The sequence below is a fragment of the Marmota flaviventris genome, chromosome 19 (assembly GCF_047511675.1).
Source record: "Marmota flaviventris isolate mMarFla1 chromosome 19, mMarFla1.hap1, whole genome shotgun sequence".
NCBI lineage: Eukaryota > Metazoa > Chordata > Mammalia > Rodentia > Sciuridae > Marmota > Marmota flaviventris.
Genome location: NC_092516.1, coordinates 19,358,263 through 19,379,871, shown reverse-complemented (window position 1 = coordinate 19,379,871; position 21,609 = coordinate 19,358,263). Strand labels below are relative to the sequence as shown.

The following is a 21,609-nucleotide window of genomic DNA, read 5'->3' as shown; positions in this document are numbered from 1 at the left end:
GCAGGGGCTCGGGACAGCCACAGGCCTGCCCACCGCAATAGGGGACGCCGCAGTTTGGGCCACTGGTGGGAGCTGGAGTCCAGGCCTGTGTTCCTCGGCTAGGAGGGGGAGCCAGGTGGCCACGCTGCTGCTGCCAAGCAACCGCTGTCCCTGGAAATGGTGGCTTTCCTGCCTCATACCTCACCACCTTTAGTGGCCACGTTCGGTGTAAATTTCATACGAAAACGTAAAGAACTTCCTAAGTCCCAGGTAGGGGACGAAGAGTCTCCTTGGGAGCAGCTGATCAGAGCTGTGCCAGTGTCACCTGAGGTCAGGTCGCATGCCTCCCCTCCCCCACACCCACTCTGCCTGCCCCGCCTGTGGACCCCCTCGCGGTTCTCATGGCCTCGGAGGCCTCAGCATACTCATTTCCGGGTTCTAAAATGCATATTCTGATGGCCTCTGCTCAGAACTCTGGGGCCCCAGGACCTGCTGACAAAGTTCAGGTCCCTTGACCCTCACTGTCCAGTTTCCCATTTCTCCTAGTGGCCACCAGTGGCCTGCGAGCTGGGCCAACCAGTCAGTGGACATCCCTGTGGCTCGGGGTTGTGCCAGGCTGGGGTGGGTCCCGGGCCTGGCCACCAGCTTCTTCCCTGGGTCTCCTGGTTAGCAGGACCAGCTGCTGAGCCTGGCGTCTCAGTGCATAAGGGTCAGGGTGTCCACCCTGCTAGGGCCACCCTCCCCGGCGAAAGGGAAGAATGGCACCGAGGAGAGAGCCCGGGAGGGGGAAGCCGGAAGCAGGGCGGGTGGAGGCCTTGCGCCAGGCCTGTTCCCAGCCGCCCTGCTGGTCCATTTGGACCATTTTTCTTTGTTTTTGCCTAAACCAGTTCCAGTTGGGTTCCATCCCGACCAGATGGGTTCCAGACACCCTGGCGCCCGCCCGGCCTCGCCATCTACACTTACTGGATCTTTAATTGCTTTTGTGTTTATTTTTCAGTCCTGGGGACACTGCGCTTTCCCACAGAGCCGCATCCCAGCCCTCTTTATTCTGAGACAGGATCTTGCTAATTTGCCCAGGCTGGCCCCGACTCCTGATCCTCCTGCCTCAGCCTCCCGAGTCGCTGGGATTACAGCCCCCGGCCTCCAGCCGCGTCCCTCACCCTGTCCTGGGCTCGGTGGCCCTGACCCACCCATCGTTCCATCCATGCTCCCTGCCCTGGCCCTGCTTCCCGCCTTCCTCCCTCTGTGGGGCTCTCCTGTGGCTCCCCACCCAGCACTGGGGGCCACAGACATGCAGGGCTCCCACGCCACGCGCCCCCTGGTGGCAGGGACGGGCTCCCGCTTTTCCCTCCCGGGGCCTCCTCTGCTGCCCACCCTGCCCACACAGGAATTTGGTTGAACAAATGATTTTTAAAATATAATTATATTTTTCTTGTTTATTTATATTATTGAAAAAAACTGATTCACTGAGAAATGTTATAAAAAGTAAACGCCCATAGTCTTCCTGCCGGCCCCGACGTGCCCACAGTTCACCTGGAGCCTTTCCCTTGGGACACGCGCACATGCGCACACGCACACAGTCACACTGTCATGCCCACAGACGCACACCTAGACAGGTATGCACGTGAGGTCACTAGCTAAAAATGAAGAACATGCATTTCACTTAACAGGACAGCCCCTCTCCATGGCCTTAACAATTCTAACTGTTCAGAACAACAAAAAAAAAAAAACCCAAAAATGAAAAAAAAAAGACCAACAAAATTAAAAAGAAAAACCGTCCTAGGTTCCAGGGGTGAACAACACTCCTTCCCTGAAGGCCACTCTACCCCATGATGTCACGTCTCTCACGCCACCGCAGGCCGTACACCTCCATCCTCCTGCTGCTTCCTCAGGGCGGGTTCCCAGCGTGGGGCGGGCCGCCCACGGTGGGCCTGAGTGTCGGAGCCGCTTGCTTTTGCTGACCTCCTGCTAAGGCCCACCACGGGCGCTGTCCCTCCCAGCACTGAGCGCGAGGTGCTGATTTAGTCTAATTTGCACGTCTGAGCATTAGTTGTATTTTTGCAAAATACTTTTTTAGATGTATGGACCTTTATTTACCCCAGTGCCTCACACGTGCTAGGCATGTGCTCCACCACTCAGTCACAACCAGCCCTGTATTTGTTTTAACACCCCCCACATATTGCCACCCCAAACTGAATATGATTAACATGTTGGCATAACACCTGGAGGTTTTTAGTTGAAGGAATGAGATGTTTTACATAAAGGTTCCTTGGTTTTTAAGTTTCCTCTTATGATTGGTTTGGAGCGGATCCTCCACCTCATGGTCACCTGGTGGATGGATGCTGTCCAGGTCCAGACCCTGCTGCACGACGCCCACCCTCTGCCCTTCTCCTGTCTGCAGTAGGAGGCGGGAAGTTGGCGGCCCACACAGGCGGGAGGCCCGGCTCTGCTGACCTGAAGGCCCGAGGGAGAGCAGGTTCTCCTAGGGGTGCAGCCCTGGTCCTTCCCTGGGCACCTGTCCTGGGTGTGTGCTCAGGAAAATCCGCCACCTAGCACCGACACTGGCAGCAGTCTGTGCTTCAGTAAGGAGGACAGAAGTCTGCCACTGGGTTTAGGCTGCTATGCAGGTGACAAGGACCCTCCCCTGTACCCAGGGCCTCACCCACCTCTCCAGAGCCTGCAGGCTGTGGTGCTCCCCGGGCCTGGCCATGATGAAGTCCACATCACAGCTGAGATGAGTGCCAGGAGCTCTGGCCACTGCGTGAGCCTCTGCGGCCTCTGGAAGAGGCCACCACCGCTCTGTGTTCTAGAGGGGCGGGCACCAGGGCCAGGCGTCTTGGCCACCATGGAGGTGCAGCAGTGGGCCGGCTGGGACCCTGCAGCTGCGCTCACCCCCACGCTTTCCACTGGACACACCGCCTGCCCTTTCCCAGACGTGTCCAGCTTTCTGACGCGGCAGCTCCATGTGGGTGGACAGTCCAGAATGTCCTCCTGGGCTCCTCTCGCCTCCCGTGCCACAATGGGCCCGGGGCACAGCTCTGCTCGTCCAGAGCCCGGGGCTGGAACCACACCAGGCCCAGGCCCAGGAGCGAGCGAGCGGTCAGCGGACGCCGAGTGGCTCCTGGCTACGACCACCAGAAGCTGACGGAGAAGCTCAGGTCCAGGGCCCGCACGTAGTGCCAGTGTTTGGCGGGGATGAAGAGCATCTCTCCAGGGGACAGGGTGCAGGCCAGGAAGGGCGCCTTGGCAAACCGGGGGAACTTCTCCAGGTCGGGATCCTCCACGTCCACCTGAAGAAAGCAAAAGATGTCATTTTGCTGGAGTCTGGGGACGGCAGCAGGGACCGCCACATCACCCCGGTGCCCGCGCGCCCACCTGGCTGGTGTTGTGAAGAAGGTGCGTTTCGTGTGGGTACAAAGCTGCCGAGTCCCGTGGGGAGTAGAGCCGGATGTACTTCCTCCCCATCACCTGGAAAGGCCCGGGGCTGCTAAGTGGCCTCACCGCGCTGCAGGCCCCTTGGTCCCTGTCTCCCTGACCCTCCCCGCACTGCTCCTTGGGCCTGCACTGCCCCTCCTGACCCGCACCTGCTTAGGTGCCCAGAGGCCAAGAGCTGTTGTCCTCGGAGCACACGGTGGGGGGCAGCTCGTGGCTGTGGCTCAAGCCTGGCTGCTGCTCACAGCGCGTCACCTTGGCTAGCCCACACAGGCCTCGGGGGTTCATCGGCACCCCCGATTTCCAGGTGAGGAAAATGAAGCACTGAGAGATTAAACCAACAGCCCAGGGTCACAAAGCCACCTGCCTGGGGATGGCACTGGTGGCTGCTAGGCGGGCTGTCCACCTTCCCCGGGCAATGCCGACCTTCCCACTCATTCAGCCCGTCAGAGCCAGGGGGGCTTCCTGGGCAGCACCGTGTGCCCCTCCCCTTGCGGGACCTCCCAGGACCAGCCCCTCCGCCAGGGCCCCAGGTGGAGACTGTCCTCCCTGGAGGGGACCCTCCTCAGGCCTGGGCTCTCCTCCCTTTCAGGGTCCCTGCATCTCTTTGAGGAGCTGGAGTTTGAAGGTGGACCCTGAGGTCAGCCCTGTGCCTGGGCCAGCAGGAGGCAGAGCCACTGGTCTGGTGGCAGCTCCTACCTGCACCAGGAAGTTTTGCTGCGGGTCCTGGTGCAGTGGGGACACGGTTCCTTGGGGACCGAACCAGGCATTGATGGTGATCTCGTCCTCCTCCCCGTCGCCCAGGCAGCAGTAATCAGGGATGCCGATGTCCTGTTTCAGCTCCGGGATCTGCGGGTGTCAGAGAGAGATGGGGGGTCGAGGACAGGCCGGCACCTGCTGCCGGAAGTGCCTGACAGGTGGGCACACGCCACTCCTAGCTAGGGCCATATTTTAATGGAAAAGAATTTAAAAACAATGAAAAAACAAATATGTAATCAGCAGATAATAGTTGTAGTCTTATTTTCATATCTTTTGCCATGTCTACGGATTTCTTATTTATTTCTCTTTTAAAAACCTGATATTAATGCTTTATACTAAAACCAAAAAACACACAACAGCTTTCATACTCTAGCATTAAAGTTAAAAAAAAAAAAAAGGAAAACAAAAAGAAAATAGTTTTAGGAAATCCAGAGAGGATTTCCTAAAATTCACTACTGGTAAACAAATCCCTATTGGCTAGGTGCGGTGGTGCCTGCCTGTAATCTCAGCTATTCAGGAGGCTGAGGCAGGAGGATTACAAATTTAAGGCCAGCCTCAGCAACTTGGTGAGACCCTTTCTTAAAATAAAAAGGGCTGGGGATGTAGCTCATTAGTAAAGTGCCTCAAACAAACAAAAACCCTATGTTACATTTTATAAATTAACGGCTCTAAAGACTGAAACGCCAGAGCCCCTCCCTGCTGGCTGAGGTGGGAGGTCAGGACACAGTGCAGAAGACACGAAGACCTCAGTACATATGTCACACAAATAAATCAAAAGACAGAAGCAGATGGACACAAATATGACAGAGGGCTTCCGTCTCAGCAAATAAATCCAAGTGAAACCAAGAATGAGTCATCGTTCCCCGTTAATCAAATAAGAAAGATTGAAAGCATGATAACCCAGCCGTGGCGGGACGTGGCGTCTGGCGTGTGGGCACGGAGTGGAAGGAGTGGTAAACCTGTGTGACGGCGACAGGCTCGTGATCAGGGCTAAAGAGCGTCTGCATCTGACCAGTGGGAGTGGCTTGGTGCCCGGCCCCTCGTGGCCAGTGGGACATGGAGGAGCCCGTGATAGGAGGGCTTCCAGGTGCACGGGGCCACACTGTCAGTGCACTTGCCTGGTGGCCCCAGGACAGGCAGTGCTGAACACGTCCCTGGCAGAGCTGGCCAAGGCCACAAGCTGTCCCTGTGGCGCTTCCTCGTGAGCCCCCCCCCACAGCCCCTGCGCCCTCTGGGACAGCGAGGCGCCCCTAGCCGAGGCCTGGCCTCCGGGGAAAGGGGCCTGGGGTGAGCACAGCACCATCGGGTGGACTTCCCAGAGCCCCACAGGACTGTCGCCAGCACTCAGGGTCGCCTCGCCGGCCCAGGGCCTCAGAGTGAAAAGCCACTCGCTCAGAGGCAACCGCAGCCTGACCAGCCCTCAGCAGGCACTGGGCCAGCTCAGGGCAGGGCCCAAGGGAGAGGCCAGCCGTCCCTGGAGGCTCCGACCCCAGACCCCGTTGGAGCTGCTGGTATTTTTCCCGCTTGAGAGGAATGAAGCAGGGGCGTCACCTGCCACTTGGCCAGCAGCACCTGGGAAGGCAGGAATGTCCCCCTGCAGGGAGCTGGGCCCAGACGCTGCCCTTCTGTCCTGTGAGAGCCCATCTCCCGGGGCCAGCGTAGAGACCTGGAGTAGTGGTGTCCCATGCTTTGAGCTAAGACACAGATTCTTGCACTGAGGCCCCCCAGTGCCACAGGGGGGTCTCGGGCCATTTGCAGGATTCTCAAATGCCTCCAGTAACCTCAGGCTCCCCGTCACATCACACTGCTGCTTCTGGCTGGGGTGGCACCAGCCCTGGCCCTGTGGGACACTCAGCAGAACTCTGATTGGTTCCTGATGACATCATCAGGATTTCTGAGAGGTGATTGGTTGAACCGATCCTGCAATCCGAATCACTGACCAAAGACCCCAAGAGAACAAAGATTTCATGATGTGACAAGCAGTTGGAGACAGGCCTGCAGAGGTGGCCAAGCCTAGAAACCAGTCCCTGCGAGGAAACCAGTGCAAGGTCCTGGGGCAGGAACCTGGGGGGAGCTGCTGAGCAGCACGGAAGCCAAGAGGTTCCAGAACAGTCTGCGCCACTCTGCCTGCCCCGGGCCTCCGCTGCTGAACTGTCAGACACCTGCTACTGCTGGCGCTGGGCCCCGCTGCCCCCATATGGGGGGCACCTGTCACTGGGACCGTCCTGCCCTCTCTGGTCTTCAGCAAGTCTGCGCTCAGGGTCTATCTATCTGGCCTGCCAGGGCTGGACCCAGAAGCAGCAGGCCAGGTGGGGGCGGATGAAGGCGGCAACTCTCCCCCTCTTGGGGGGCTCAGGTCCCATGGCCTTGAGGCCTCGCTGGTCCTTTGGGACATGTTCCTCGGCTCTGGCCGCACCTGGACTTCTGACAGTGTCCCACCCCCGGGGACTGCCAGTGGCTTCCCTCTCCCCTTGCTGCAGGCTGGAGCCCCTCCTCACTGGGGGTCCTGGGACTCAGGCCTGCAGCCTCACCTGCCTCCTGCTGGCCCTGGTGAGGAGGGGCAAGAACCCGCACTAGTGGGCAGCAGTGAGCCAGCAGGCTTCCCTGGGGGATGGGGAGAGGGTGAAGGACAGGGGCCCAGCCTCACTCACCTGGTCAAAGAGCTGGTGCTGCGCAAGGTACCCGATGTCACTGGCCTGGACAGACATGGAGCAAGAGAAAGCGCTGTTAGCATGAGCCTGGGGCTTCTTCTGGAGGCTGCCCCAGGCCCCGCCCCCACGAGGCCCCTCCCCTCCCCACGAGGCTCCGCCCCATCTGAGCACCTGGTCCCCAGGGCGGCTGCTGGTGGGAAAATGGAGGCCACCATGGATACAAGGATTTTTGTTTTTCCGTTTAAAAAATCATTTTAAAAAACTGATAAATACACATAATTTGTATTTTAATCCCTTTAAGGCACACGGTCCTGGTGTTAAGCACACCTACCTCGCTGCACAGCCAGGGCCACCACCCACCTCTGAACCTTCTCTACCTTGCTGGGTGGAACCCGACACTCAGGAAACACTGGGGCATTAGACCACAGAGCCACGTCCCCAGTCCTACTGTGTGTTTTATTTAGAGACAGGGTCTCAATGGGTTGCTTAGTGACTCGCTAAATTGCTGAGGCTGGCTTTGAATTCTCCGTCCTCCTGCCCCAGCCTCCCGACCTTGACGTTTCCTTTTTACATTTTTTTGGCCCACTGATGAGAACCTGGACCCCACGTGAATCTCTCCCAGGTCAACACGCAGGCAACGGCTCCTTCTCTTAAAGACTCCACGATGTTTTATAAACAGGATTTGAGGGCATGCATTCAACTGTTTGCCCGTTCGGGGACATCCAGGGTGTTTTGCTATAGCAGTTCGACTAACAGCCCCCAAACACTGTGCTCATGTTCATGGGACGTGCGCTTCCAAAAGCACCGTTAGGCACGCGTGCGTGCATTTAAATCTCCACACTTCCGCCAGGTTCTTTCCCCAAGTTAGACTCTTCCTGCTCCTGTCGCCCGACAGTCGGCCCACGCTGGGGGTCATCACGCTGTGACAATTTTGCCAATGAGCTGGAGATGAGGCCTTCGCAGCCCGGGCCCCCAGGGCTCGGGGTTCTGCTCAGATGCCAAGCTCTTCAGGGGTCCCACAACAGGGGAGGGACGGGACTCAGGGCACCTCTCACCCCCCTGCAGGCAGAGTGGAGCCAGTGGGTGCTGGGGAGCTGAGGCCGGGCAGTGACGGAGCAGGGGGGCCCCTCTTCAGGAGGCCCCCAGAGCCTCCGTCCTTCCGTCCTCTCCACAAACACCACCGAGCCCTACAACAAGCCAGACCCCAGGCTGAGCACACACAGCAGCCCTGACGCCATCTCCATCCTGGACAGCGGGTCGGGAGGACACCGGGTGAATGCTGGCCACACGGTGCCGAGCACTGAGCTCTAATCCCCACGGGGACACAGGCATCGTCACCCGCAGCCCTGAGTCACCCACCACACTAAAGCTGAGCTTCCCAAAGTCGGGCCCCGAGGACAGGCGAGGCCCAGGACACTGCCGAGGCCCAGGCCAGCGAGGGACAGCCTGTCTAACCCCGCGCTGGTGCTGCCTCTGCCCTGGGCCTAGCCACGGCCTTCCCGGCCAGGCTGACCCTGAAACCCAGGTGCCCGGTGTCACGGGGCTTCTCTAGCCCATGCTGCCTCCCAGGCCTCAGGGAGAGCAGGAGGCGGGCTGCCAAGGCGGCCGAGTCCCCAAGTGCCCGCAGATGAGGCTGGGGCCCCGGTTGAGAAGATGGGGCAGGAAGGGCACCGAGGAGGGGCCCTGGGGTCCCCCAGGAGTTCACAGTGAGCAGCTGAGATGGACAGCGGGGAGGGGGCCATGCGACCACAGGTCTGCAGGCTTCTCTGAGAGGATCCACGATCCAGTCTGCTCCAGAGGCAGAGGCTGGGCCCGGGCTGCTGGGGACGGGGGCTGGTGGCACGTGAAGCACAGCCCCGCAGCCCCTCCATGCAGGCCGAGGCCCACAGGCCACAGCTGTCCCCTCACTCTAAGGGTCTCGGCCCTGATCTCAGCCCACACGAGGCCACAGTCACACTCTCTGCCACCCACGGGCCTCACTGCCACGAATCTCCAGTGGGAACTGGGGACAGCTGGCTGGGAACCCTGACTGGCCCCTGTGCGAGTGTCACCTGTGGGATTCACGGCGTGAGCCTCGACTCCCCTCCCAGTGCACCCACCGACGGGGGTGGAAGTGACGACCCCCAGGAACCCGCCCGCCAACGAGGAAGGGACCCGGCCCGGAGCCCACCAGCGGGTGGAGGGCGAACCCGACGTGGCCACACGATGGGATTCCCAGCCACTCTCAGGGACCACGGCTGGGAACGGCACAGCCCAGGGCCTTGAGGAGTGAGGGAGAGGGACAGAGGCCACCCCAGCGGCCACGCGCTGTGCCATCCCTTGGTGTGAAGTGCAGAGAATGGACGCATGCACAGGGACAGGGAGCCGACTGGAGGTCACGGGGGTGGGGGAAGGGAGACGGGAAAGGACACCAATGTGCAGGGGCGTCCCCAGGGCGGGAGACTTCTGGAAGGGGAGGGGGGGCCTGGGGGGGCATGACCCCCAGGGCACCAGCAGGACAAGGTGGCCTGGAAAGAGGGGCCCCGGTGCCACCGCAGCCCACCGGCCTGCTCTGGCCAAGCCCCGCCACAGCCCAGGGACGCTCCTCCCACCGCCGCACCCCAGGGACAGCCGTGCACACCTCGCTCACGACGTGCTTGCTGATGAAGTCCCCAACGGTCATGAGCCTCTGGGACCATTCCTCGTCTGTGTACCGGGAGCCAACTTCCACGGGCACCGTCCGGCAGCCAGCCACCTCCTGGATGTACTCCAAACTGTCAGAGACACAAGCATTGTCCTTGTCACTGTCACCATCACTACCGACTGCTGGGCATGGTACAGAGCAAACTTCAGCCGTGGTTTCCTTTAGTTCCCACAAAACCTCATGAGGCAGAGACTACTCAGGCACAGAGAGGCAAGGTTACTTGCCAAAGGTCACACAGCAAATGCACAGAGCCAGGTCTGCTGGGCCGCTCCGCTCCCCTGTGGGTTGTGGTCCCTCTGAATCTCCCTCTGCTCATCTTGTCACTGAGCTAACAAATGGTGGGCAGTATGAGGTGGCGGTGGGGGTGAGGTGCCTGGCTCTGAACTCTGGTGGCCTGAGGTGGAGTCCGGGCCTCACCATGACAGACCAGGGGACCTTTGGCAATTTGCCCAGCCTCTCTGAGTCCCTGTGCCCATGCAAGGTGGAGGTGACAACAGTGCCTGACCCACAGGGAGTGAGATCAGGCACAACACGCCACGTGCCTGTCCTGGCACAGGGACCGAGGGACAGCACCCAGGAGGCCTGCTGTGCGACGGCTCCGGCAGCCCCGCCCCCCTCGCCAGCCTCAGTGTCCCCCCGGACTCCCTCAGTGCCCACTGTGCTGACTGGACCTCAAAGCTCAGGGCACTGAAGGCCTGGCCCCCACGGACGCCGTGGTGACTGGACTCTGAGGGCTACGACCTCATCAGTGGGTGATTCCCCGGGGGGATCCGCAGTGTTAATGGGCTGCTGGGGGTGGTGGAGGCCAGGAGGGGCGGTCGGAGGAAGCGGTCATTTGTATTTTGTCCCCAGCCCCCTGCTGGCTCGCTCTGCTTCCTGCTCCACCACGTGTCCCTGCACGATGTCCTGCCTCCCCTGCACGATGTCCTGCCTCCCCACAGGCCCAGAAACAACAGAGACAAGTGACCACGGACTGGAACCATAAAAAACATTTTTTTTTCTCCTTTAGGTTGATTTTCTCAGCTGTTCTGTCACAGTGATGGAAAGCTGCCCCAGTCCACTTCCCTTGAGCTACACAGTTGGACCTGTGCACCACAGGGGATTGGTTCCAGGTCCCCTGCAGATGCCAAAAATCCAGTGATGCTCAAGTTCCTTATTTAAAAAACAAAAACAGTGTAATCCCAGCAGCTTGGGAGGCTGAGGCAGGAGGATGGAAAGTTCAAAGCCAGCCTCAGCAAAAGGGAGAGTGAGATGCTGTCTCTAAATAAAATACAAAACAGGGCTGGGGTGTGGCTCAGTGGTCAAGCGCCCCCGAGTTCAATCCCTGGCACAAAACAAAACAAAAACAACAACCCAGCATAGACCTGTCACTTCCTCACTACTCAACACACGGCATGTGGTGTAAAAGCTGTGGGTAGTTGTCCCACTGCCTGGCTTAGGGAACAGTGACAAGAAAATAAGTCTGTGTGTGATCAACAGAGGCGACACGGTAGCTCTGCGTCCAGTCCTGACCCGTGGTTGGTGGACACTGAGGAGCGGAACCCGCGGCCATGAGGGCCCACTGTGCCACCTCATTTCCCAGGGCAGGCCCAGCCAGGGCGCGGTCACTGTCCAGCGGCCTGAGTCTGGGGAGCGGCTGTCTCTGGGCTATTCTGGGCTGGGCCTCGGGGCCCTGAGGAGGCTGCGGGACTCCTGGACCCTGCAGGGGCAGAGTGGACCTATCTGGAGACCGCCACCTGGACCCTGTGAAACTCGGCTCAGGGCAGAGCGAGCTGTGGCAGGGACGTGGCACGGCCTCTGGCGGCCCCTCGAGCCTCCTGTCGTCCATCCCGGGGGCTTGCTAGTGAGTGTCTGTGGGGACTCTGGTGACCTGTGGGTGGCCGGAGGATTTCAGGGAGGCCTGGGGACACTGGGTGGGAGGGAGGGGAGTCCTCGTGATCCGCGGTGACCACCCACCTCCACTTCTTCATGCACGGCCAGTGGTCAGCCACGCCTTCCAGGATCACGGGCCTCTCGGGAACCAAGAACTGCTCCCGGAAGTGCTGCAGGGACGGGCGGCGCAGCCGGGGCACGGCCCTCTCGGGCTCCAGCTCTGGAGTGGGGACGCGGTGGCGCCTGGCTCTCTGCTCAAAGTCAGAACACAAGGCACCAGCTCAGGCGGCGGCCAGGAACCCACACAGTAGCAGCGGCTGAGGTGGCCTCGGTGACACCACAGCCACACAGCCCTGATCGCTGCTGCCGCCGTGGCCACCAGGAGACCCAGCGCCGCCGGCCCCTCGCATCTCAGGACAAACGTCTGTGGACTCGCAGGCTGTGCTGCCCACGTGGACGCCACCTTAACCACCGTGTCCCGTCCTCACAGCCACCCCTGGGAACCGCATGGTGACAGCATGATGAAGAGTCCCCTGTCACCAGCACCTGGTCACTAGCATGTGGCCACGCAGCTTTCCTTGGCCTCTCCCACCTGGGGACCTGACAGGAGTGTTGGGTCCCTGGGCCTCTGTCCACATCTGCTGGGCAAGGTCACAGTGCCCAGGCCAGCTGGGGCACACGCGGCTCCCGGCTCCTTCAGCCACACACCGCCCCCCCAGCAGGACGACCTTGGGCCAGGTCACCTCCACCTTCGCGTGGGACACATGGTGGACTGGGGGCTGCACCCGGAATCCAGGGGACAGATACTGGTTCCTGATCTGTGCACCTGTCCTGCTGTCTCGAGGCCAGGTGCCATGCCCAGCCCTTGGCCCCTGGCACCCTCAGGGACACTGGGACCTGCGTGGCCTTGCGGCTGAGGAGGAGCCTGCGGCTGCCCGGCTGCTGTGCCGGCCGCGTCTCTCTCCTCTTTAACCAGAGGTGGAGTCACCCCTTGCTGGCGCATGGTTCCACGGCTCCGGTCCTGCCATCAGCAGTGTGTCCCCTGCCTGGTGTCCAGCAGGCTCCCGCGCCCTGCTGACCTAACTTGGCGGGTGACAGGGACGGTCCCTCTCTCTTCCCAGTGGGATCTCCTTTTCGTTGGGCTGTGTGACAAGGACATCCACTCACTTACCTGGTGTAAAACCCTGCTCACGTGGGGAATGTCCAGGCCACAGGGACAGCCACGAGGCCCCTCCTGGTGGCTGACAAGCTGGCCTTTCCCTTCTGGGGCTCAGGACCCTAACTGCCCCGTCACAGCCAGGAGGGGACGGAGGCTGAGAGCGGAGCCGTCCTGGCTCATCCAAGGTGGCCCGGGGTCTGGGAGGGGCTGGGCTCTGACGCCTGCTGCGTAAACTCAACCGCGCTGGGCCTGGGGGACGTCGCCCAGCCCCCCTCGGCCCCCTCAGCTGCTTCTCCCACCACAGGGTCCCCACCCCGGCTCCACAGGGCGCTGCTCTGGCAGAAATGGGAAAAAGGGTTTTTGACAAAACAAACCCAGGGGCTCGTTCACATCAGCCGAGAGGCTACTGTCGGGGCGCCCAGGTCCCCGTGGGGGGCCTCACCCAGGGGCAGAAGCGGACAGGGAGAGCGGGGCAGGGTGGACATCCCTGTACCTTGGCGCCGGGCGGCTCCGGGCTGGGGCGGGCGGGCCTCTTTCCAGAGCCGAGGTGCGCCTGGAGGACCGCGGCGGCCCTGAGGAGGGCGTCCCCCAGGATGGCCGCCCCCATCAGCAGGCCCATGTCGCACACCCGCAGGGCCTCAGTGACCGCGGTGGCCTCGCGGGGCGCCCGGCACAGGCACAGGGCCTTCAGGAGGCAGCCGAAGGCGTAGACCCGCCGCCAGTCCTTGTGCACGTCCCGCCAGGGCCCCGTGTTGAGCCTCTCCCAGGCGACGTCCAGGAGCGCCTCGCTGTCCTGCAGGCACTCGGCCCGCCGGTCCCCGTACAAGTGCGCGGTGGCCTGCCGCAGCAGCAGCACGACGCTCCTGTCCACCGCGTCCCCGAGCTCCAGCCTCAGCTCCTCCTGAGTGCCCGGCAGCAGAGCCCTGAGGGCTTCCCAGAGGGCGCCAGCTGCCACCCCGGGGCCTCCGTGACTCTGGGTGCCTTCTGTCATCTGGGCCATCCAGCGGGGTCAGATCAGCACCTGACAGGGACAAAACCAGCGTTAGGGACCAGGAGGGGCCTGGCCCGCAGCCCACAGGGGCCCTCTTCAGAGCGGCCTTCTCTGCTAGCCATGGCTCTGCAGCCCCCCGTCCAGGTGTGCGATTTCCAGGGCCTGGTATGCAGTCAGCACTACATAAGTGCACGCTCAGGGAGGGTGGATGCTGCGGAGCCTGGATCCCCAGCCCCCCCACACCTGGCAAACCCCCACCCACCTCAGGCCCACCTCCACGACCCCTGTGAGGACTGCAGGGCTCTCCAGGTCCCCGGTCCCCACTGCCCTCGCGCTTGCTTAGCCCCCTCCACCGCCAGGCCTTGAGCCCCCTGGGCGCTAGCACAAGACCCCCCCGGGACTGCAGTCCTCCCTCAGTTCCTGTGCGTGATTGGCATGAGTCCACCTCCCAGAGGTCCCCTGCAGGCAGCGTGGTCCCTGTGTGGCGATGCTCAGGTGGTGGACCTTTAAGAGGCGGGGCTCCGTGGGAGGTGAGAAGGTCACTGGGACTCCCATTGCAAGGTGGGCCCATCACCACGGGGCAGGTTGTTAAGTGAGGTCCCCTGCGTTTGGCCTCCTGCACCTGCTTCCCCTTCACTTGTCCACCATGCTGTGATGCAGCCAGGGACCCTCACCAGATGCTGGCACCATGTTGTTTGGACGTAGAGTCACCAGCATAGTGAGCCAAATGAAAACTTTTTTCTTCATACATTCCCTGGTGTCAGGTATTCTGTTACAGCAACACAAAACAGAATGAGACGCATCCCTCATCTCATTTGAGCTAAGTGACAGGGGCCATGATGCTCTTTGCAGAATGTTTTAGGCTAGGGGTGCCACGTGCTGTTGCTGCTCCTCTGCCACAGCAGCATATAAATGGCCATACACCATTTATGAACCGATAGGCATCACTGTGTTCCAATAAAACTTTATTTGCAAAAGCAGATGGTGGGCTAGATGTGGCTTGCCAACCCCTCCTGTATGCTGCAAAGTCCTTCATCTTCTTCAGGCACAGAGTTAGGCTGTGTCTCCCAGGCTCACCTGCAATTAGTTGTCACCTGCTGTGTGCTGGTGACTATGAATGCAGGGATGTATGCCGCTCCCAGGTCTGGCCCAGAAACAGCTCCCACAGGATCCCACACACTTTACCTGTCCTCTGGCTGCAAGTGAAGTTCCCTGAGAGAGCCACAGGATGGCAGGAAGTTGGCACATTAAGAAAAGAAGCCTGGGAAGGCCACCCAGCCAGGAACAGACAGGCTGGAATGGTTCGTGAGCAAAAAATAAACTTGTTTAGGCACGAAGGTGCTGGTGATGCTTGTTACAACAGTAACCCTGCCCTGATACAGGCTTATTATTTCTGAAAATGGCCCCCTGCAGATGTCCACACCCGACTCCCTATAACCCATGAAGGCCTCTGTAGGTGATTAAGAATAATGACCTGGAGATGGGGCAACTATTCTGGGTTATTTGGATGAGGCCATCCTAATACATGAGGCCTTAAGGAATGGTTTCTTTAACTGTGATTTTGGAAACATGCTCAGGGTCTCTAACAGGGGTACCTAGCAGCACTGGCTGGGAACACAGGGAGAGGCCACTCCCCACAGGAACGTGAGCAACTTTCAGATGCTGGGAAAATCAAAGAAATGGATTGTCCCTGGGGCCTGCAGAAAGGAGGTCCTGCTGAGTCCTTGATTTTAGCCCAGTGAGACCCACGGCACACTTCTAACCCACAGGTGTGACAGCTGATGAATCTGTGCTGTTGGCAGCTCCAGGCTTGTGGTGATCTGCCCAGCAGTCGTGGACAGTACGACTCGTGTTAACCAACAGGACTGGGTGAAGCTGGGGGCACCACTTCCGTGATGAGGTTCCATGAGACTGAGGGGCACCCTGTCAGCAGACCCTCTGCCCACTGGGCTTGCACACATTGATGACACAGAGGCCATGCTGGAGGCGCCTGGGTGGCCACAACTGGGGGAACCTATGGTCAACAGTGAGGCGCTGAGGCCTCTGCCCAGCAGACCTGCAGGAACGGCACAGACTAGGAGCTGGACCCCTGTCCAGTTGAGCCTTTGGGTGGGAACTGGCCTTGACTGACACATGACTGTAGCTCTGCCAGCGCTCCCCGTGCAGAGGACCTCGCTGACCATGCCACACTCCCGACCCCCACACACCGAAGTCCCAATGGTTGCTGTTTCAGGCCACCCAGTTGTGACTTGCTGTGCAGCGACAGAGCTGGTCCAGATTTCAGGGACACCTGGTCTTCGTGTTCTGTCGCGGTGACTGATCATAGGACAGGACATTTATAACTAGGGGTGCATTTAGCTCATGGCTTCGGTGGTTAGAAGGTCCAGGTGAGCAAAAAATGAACAGCCTGCAGAGGGCTGTCCTGCCACTGGGGACTTCCTCCACCTGGGGGTAGGACAAGGCCACCAGCCACAGCCAACTGGCTTTTGTAGCAAACCCGCTCTGGAGGTGACTGCCCGCTCCCTCCCTGACCCGTTAACCCCAGAGTCCACGAGTGGGTCACTCTGTCCACGAGTGCAGAGCTTTTGTGAGCCAGCCCCCATGAGAGGTCCCCACTTCCACACGGCTGCGCTGGGACCACGTCTCCAACACGTGGACTTTCAGAGACATTTTTTTCCCCTATGGTGCTGGGGACAGAACCCAGGGCCTTGTGCACCAGGGGAACGCTCGCCCACGGCGCTGCTGCACCCAGCCCAGCCACATCCTCCGCAGCAGCCTGGGCCTCGTGGGCCACTCACAGAAGCTCGGGAAGGCATGGCCCCCTTCAGCTCACATGTGACTAGTGCAGCCAGCAGCAGACGGGGACAAGGAGAGCAGCCGCCGCGGGCAGGGTTCTGAGTGCGGCAGATGTCCTCGTTCAGCCCTCACCGTGACCCCCTCACTGTGACCCCAGCTGATGACACACACAGGCCAGGGACTCGGAGCACTCGCTGAAGCCCTGAGGAGAATGATGGTCCCCACGTCCCAGATCAGCTGAGGCGGAGAAGGACCCGGGGCCGCAGAGACTCCACCCAGGTGGCACGTGGACCCGCGACCTTGCGGATGAGGAAACCGAGTCGAGGAATCTGAGGCGCGGGGGTCAGCTGCACACGGGGCACCCCGCTCCTCACCGCAAGGCCTCCGTGTTCTGCAGTCCCTCCTCCTGTCCCAGTCACAGGTGGCGTCAGGTTGCTGGGGTTCTGCGGCCCGCACCCCGGCTCCGAGCCCTTCCCTCGGGTCTTGCTCCCCGTGCAGCGGGAGATGGAGAGGCCGTGCTCACGTCCCCACCCCGTCACCGTGCTGAGGAGGGAACTAAAGCCAGCAAGAAGCGACATGGCGCTGCCCGGCCAGCAGTGCGTGGACACCGTGGCACAGCCCGCAGCCCTGTGGTGACACCCGCAGAGCGGCAGCGAGGTCTGAGGTCCAAGACTAGGAGGGGCAGTGACGGCCCACAGCAGCCCTCGGCCTCAGGGGTGTCAGCGTCGGGGCACCTGCACCAGGGCCTGTCGCCGTCCTGGGCTCACAGGGGATGGGCCTCTAGCTGGCGTGGCTGGATGGGGGACTTGGGGAGCCCCGCTGGCCTGGCCAAGCCACCAGGATGGGTCTTACTGCCAGCCCCCTAGGAAGTTCCTGGGGGTCTAGTGCTGGTCCCATTCAGCTTTCTTGAGGAGAGTCACACCCAAACCTCCAATATGGCGTCCCCTGGCATGACAAGGGGACCCACCAGCTGGCCTCCCCAGGGCCTCCTGACTCACGGCCTGAGCGCCTCACACAAGCCTCACCTTGGGCCCAAGATCCCAGAGGCCCCACCCCCGGCTTCTCCTACACGTCTGTGAGAAGGTCCCCAGGAGACCCCGCCTGACTACAAAATCGGCCCCACTGGGGACGTCCCTGGCAGCTCTGTGAGCTGCTCTGCAGAGCCACCGTGAATGGTCTCTGGAGGGCTTCCAATGGGCTAGGACTAGTCTCCTGGATGCAGACTACGGGCTGTGTATACTGGTGTCACGGTGGATTCTGAAATGGCCCCTTACAGGGTCACAATGGGCCTTACAAAGCCAGCTTCCCAGGGGCCCGTGTGTCTTCTCACTGGTCCTCCCCAGGTGTCCTGTGCTCCTTGGCCTCTGGGAGGAGCTTGCAGACCACGCGAACAGCCCTCTGGGACAGGGGTCCCGAGCTGGCCGTACAGGTCTCCTCTGGACCAAATAAGATAGTCTTTGTCTTGTGGAGTCGCAGAGGTGGTGTCTGCCAGCGGTCAGCCCTGTTGGGCATTAGCCCAGAGCTCCAGGCCAGGTGAGTCAAAATGGCTTTCAGAGCACCTCTGTGGCTACCTGGAGGTCTCCCAACAGGCCTCACGGATGACGGAACCCTTGACCCCCAGCCAGGGCTGTCTGTTGGCAGCACGAGGAGACGGTCACAGTCAAGTGACACGCTGGACTTGCCAGTCTGCTTCCAGGGCCTTCCCACAAGCTCTCATGTTGCCACATCAAGAGGCGCCAAAGCCTGGTCAGTGGAACTCTTCCAAAGTGGCATTGTGACCTGTTTTTAAAACTAGCCTCCTTATAGATTGAGGCTTGAGGACCAGGTGTCATCGGATTTTGTCTTCACTTTACAAATCACTCTTTCATGGTTGCTTTATAATCAAACACCTGAAATGTGCCATTTGATTTTACCTATTGAGTCTCCAGGAAGCAGCCTCGTGTTGGCTCCAGTCAGCTTAGCGGACGGCCTTACAAGAGGAGGAGCCTGACGGGCAAGGTGGCACACATCTGTGATCCCCGCAGCTCGGGAGGCTGAGGCAGGAGGATCACAAGTTCAAAGCCAGCCTCAGCAAAAGTGAGGTGCTAAGCAACTCAGTGAGACCCTGTCTCTAAATAAAATACAAAATAGGGCTGGGGGTGTGGCTCAGTGGCTGGGTGGCCCTGAGTTCAATCCCTGGTACCACCCCCCAAAAAAGGAGGAGCCTTAGACTATAGGGTTCAACACTTTTTTGTTGGCTCTGAGAGTCTCCCATGTGGGCTGCAAGAAACAGGCTCTGCACAGGCAGCTGCTTGGACTGGCCCCATAGGGCAGGGCAGGGCAGTCCAGGCTCAGTGGAGCTAGAGTTCTGAACAGCCTTTTGTGCAGGCTTTAGAGACAAACTTTGAGCAGTCTCCATGTGTGGATCTGGTAAAAAGATTTCTTGATGGTTGAAGCCGTTTTCCAGAAGGCACCAGCCTGAGTAGCCTGGTGAGCTGGCCTCATGGATCGGCTTCCTGGAATTTCTCAGTGAGATCCTTTTAGAAAAGGTCATAGTCACCCAACAGCCCTCCCTAGGAGGGAGACAAGTGTAAGATGTGGAAGTCTTTTTAGAATGGCAGTGCGGACTGGCTTCCCAGAGCTTCACATCAAAGGGTTTACTGTGAGTTGCATAAACAGCCAGGTGCACACTAACTATACGTAAGACTCATCATCTAAACCAGGATGTTATTCATTTAAGTGTCTGGAAAAGGAAAGAGCTGCGGTTACTCCAGGCAAAATGATACCTCCATCACCCAAGAATGTAACCTATGAAAAAGCAGCAGTGGTCCCATGTCCTCGCTTAACAAGTCGGTCTCCCAGAACTTAACAGGTAGTGGCCTTCAATACCTCTTTCGGTTTTTTTTTTTTTTTTTTTTTTTGGCAGTGGTGGTTTCTGTTATAGAAATAACCTGAGTGGTCCTGTGTCCTGGCTTTGCACACTGGCCTGCAGGTGCCACATGTAATAGGGAAAGGTCAGGTACGGGCTGCATCAACAATTTTTCTCAGTAGACTTAATAATTCAGCCCCTAAAAGGCCTTAAATAAAAGCTTGTTGGCGTACAAACCTTTTTGTTAAGAGGGTCAGATAAAGATTGTGTGAGCTAGCCTGAGTGGTTTTACTTGGCTTTATAAACAGTGGGGCTTTGTACTAAACCAAGGAGCCAAGGGCAGGTCTCGGCTTCCTAAACCCGCCATCCAGAGTTCATGGTGCTGCGGGAACACAGTCAAAGCAAGTTCCGGTTGGTTATAAGGCACAGCCTTCTAGGAAACCACTGGGGCCATTATTTTTAAAACCCCACTGCTCTGGAGCACCCCCGCCCCCAGCAGCCTTGAAGCAGGCTGGTGAGACGGCCTGGGTGGGGGTGCGGGGAGAAGCCCACCAAGGTTCCGGAGGTCTCAGGCCGGCCTTATGCAATAGCCAGCACCACGCGGGCCATGAGGAAGCCTCCGAAGGGGGACTTCCAGATCACATTGAACTTGTGATCCTCCTGCCTCAGCCTCCCTCCAGCCTCCGTCCGGCTTTCCAGGCGCCGGTCAGTTTGGTAACTTCTTCAGTTCCAGGCAGCATCGCACAGGAAGAGCTCTGTGACACCCTGCAGGGAGGTCTGCACTGCACGGGGCACCTCCGGCTCTCTAAGGGCCACGCAGACGTCTCGGGTGTGCCATGTTGTCGTCCTGGCCCTAACACCTGCCTTGACCTTGCTACCTGACACTCGAGGGCAGGGGCCTCCCTTTGCTGGGTCTTGAGTGGGCAGGGCGACACGATGCTGGATTAACCCTATCGAGTGACAGACTGTTGTCTTTCCTCCCGGGGCTGCAGGCGGGCTCCACAGCAACCGTCCGCCTCCCGCTCCCCAGCGCCTTCCCGCGGCTGCACTGCTCGTGGCTAGTCCTCGGGGCCGAGCGCAGGGTCTTCAGTGGGCCTATCTCCACGCGGACAGCCACCGCCCAGCACCGCGAAGACCCGTTTCTATAGACGCTAACAAACAGCCGCGCAGGCGCACTGGCGTTCCACCAAAGCAACCCACACCGCTTCAAGAACAGCGCAGGCGCACAACAATGCAGTCGCGAGGTCGGTCTGGCGCATGTGCAATTAGACTGCCACGGGACGCACACTGCGCATGCCTTGGTTTTTCCCCAATCCTCCCGCAGCACAGGACAGCAGGACGAGCAAGCTAAACTGCGTTCTCAGAAAGCACGCGCTGCGTCCAGAGGCTTCGCGTGCGTAATGCCGTACCTCTCCCCCCCTTCGGTTCCTTATCTGGACGCCTGCGCAGTCTTTCCCGACCCCATTTCTTAGAAGCCGGAGGTGCCGGCGCTTCCCAATTGCTCAAACTCACCTCTCTCACATGTAAACGATGTCTTGTCCTCTTTGGTCGGGACACTGCGGCCCTCTCTCAGTGGTCAGGCCGGCACACGGACTATCGATCGCTCACTGCTCGTCTGATCACGACCGACTGCCTAGGAGAGCGCCGAGCGATGGATGCGGCGGCCCCGCCCTCCCTACGGAAGGCGGGAGGGCGCCTTTGGGCCCGAGGTGCGGCGTCGTACCGCCGGGTTCACACCCTCCGTTTACTCTGACTCCCGCAACGAGGAGTATTCTCCATTTTATAGAAAAGTAAACAGGCTGGGTGAAATAAAGTGGCCATAGCGCTAGAATCTGGACCCTCAATGAGGCTGCGTCCGCGGCGGTTCCGCGGGAAGGACCCGGCAGATGGCCTGGGACCTGAGCCCCGCTCGGCCTCGGGCGCGCTCCCTGTGAGCAGAGGCGGCTCAGAGCGCGGCCCTCCCTGGGTTGGGGCCGGTCCGCACGGGGACCCTTCACCACGCCGGCTGCCCACCCGAGAGGTGGGTTACCGAGCCTTATCTAGCAACGGGGAGCCGAGGCTCCAGGCCAGCGCAGCCGCCACCGCCTCAGGACACCTCGGAAGTGTCCAAATCAGCCGGGACGGTGGCGCAGTCCTGCCGTCCAGGGGCTTCGGAGGCGGAGGCAGGAGGAGTTCAAGTTCAAAGCCAGCCTCGGAAATTAGGGAGACCTTGTCCGAGAACAGGCTGGGAGGTGGTCAGGGGGTGTGTATGTGGTCAGAGAGCTGTTGTCATCAGGGCCTCCCAGAAGCACGTCCCCATAACCTGTCAGGCTCACTGGGAGCTGGGGACTGATTCCAGGGTCATACATCCAGAGTCCCCGGGGGATGACCCCACCATTGAGCGGCGCAGTGTTGCTCGGTGCCCCTGGAAAACAGTGCAGGCAAAAAGGAAGTGCTCTC

At 60.0% G+C, this 21,609-nt stretch overlaps 1 protein-coding gene across 3 annotated transcripts; it reads right to left on the bottom strand.

The window, feature by feature from the left end:
* Positions 1-1,400: 1,400 nt before the first annotated feature.
* Kdm8 (lysine demethylase 8) lies at positions 1,401-20,888 on the bottom strand. Of its 3 annotated transcripts, none has more exons than XM_027948619.3 (8): positions 20,683-20,845; positions 13,029-13,556; positions 11,461-11,630; positions 9,442-9,574; positions 6,822-6,866; positions 4,111-4,260; positions 3,355-3,447; positions 1,401-3,269 (listed from the first exon to the last, which is right to left on the bottom strand). In XM_027948619.3, exons 2-8 carry the CDS (start codon positions 13,533-13,535, stop codon positions 3,105-3,107), a joined length of 1,263 nt encoding a protein of 420 aa, XP_027804420.3. In that variant the 5' UTR covers positions 13,536-13,556; positions 20,683-20,845; the 3' UTR covers positions 1,401-3,104. The 3 variants fall into 3 exon arrangements, with proteins under 3 accessions (XP_027804420.3, XP_027804421.3, XP_027804422.3); XM_027948620.3 differs by having other exon boundaries at positions 11,461-11,627; XM_027948621.3 differs by lacking the exon at positions 3,355-3,447 and having other exon boundaries at positions 20,683-20,888.
* Positions 20,889-21,609: the final 721 nt, after the last annotated feature.

Bases quoted from the DNA above. Each gene is read 5' to 3' on its own strand.
- Kdm8 (XM_027948619.3), bottom strand. From the start codon at position 13,535: ATGGCCCAGATGACAGAAGGCACCCAGAGTCACGGAGGCCCCGGGGTG. The intron at 4,261-6,821 runs GTGAGTGAGGCT...TGACACCCGCAG, and splicing joins AGCACCAGCTCTTTGACCAG to ATCCCGGAGCTGAAACAGGA. The intron at 3,448-4,110 runs GTAGGAGCTGCC...GGGCCTTTCCAG, and splicing joins AGCAAAACTTCCTGGTGCAG to GTGATGGGGAGGAAGTACAT.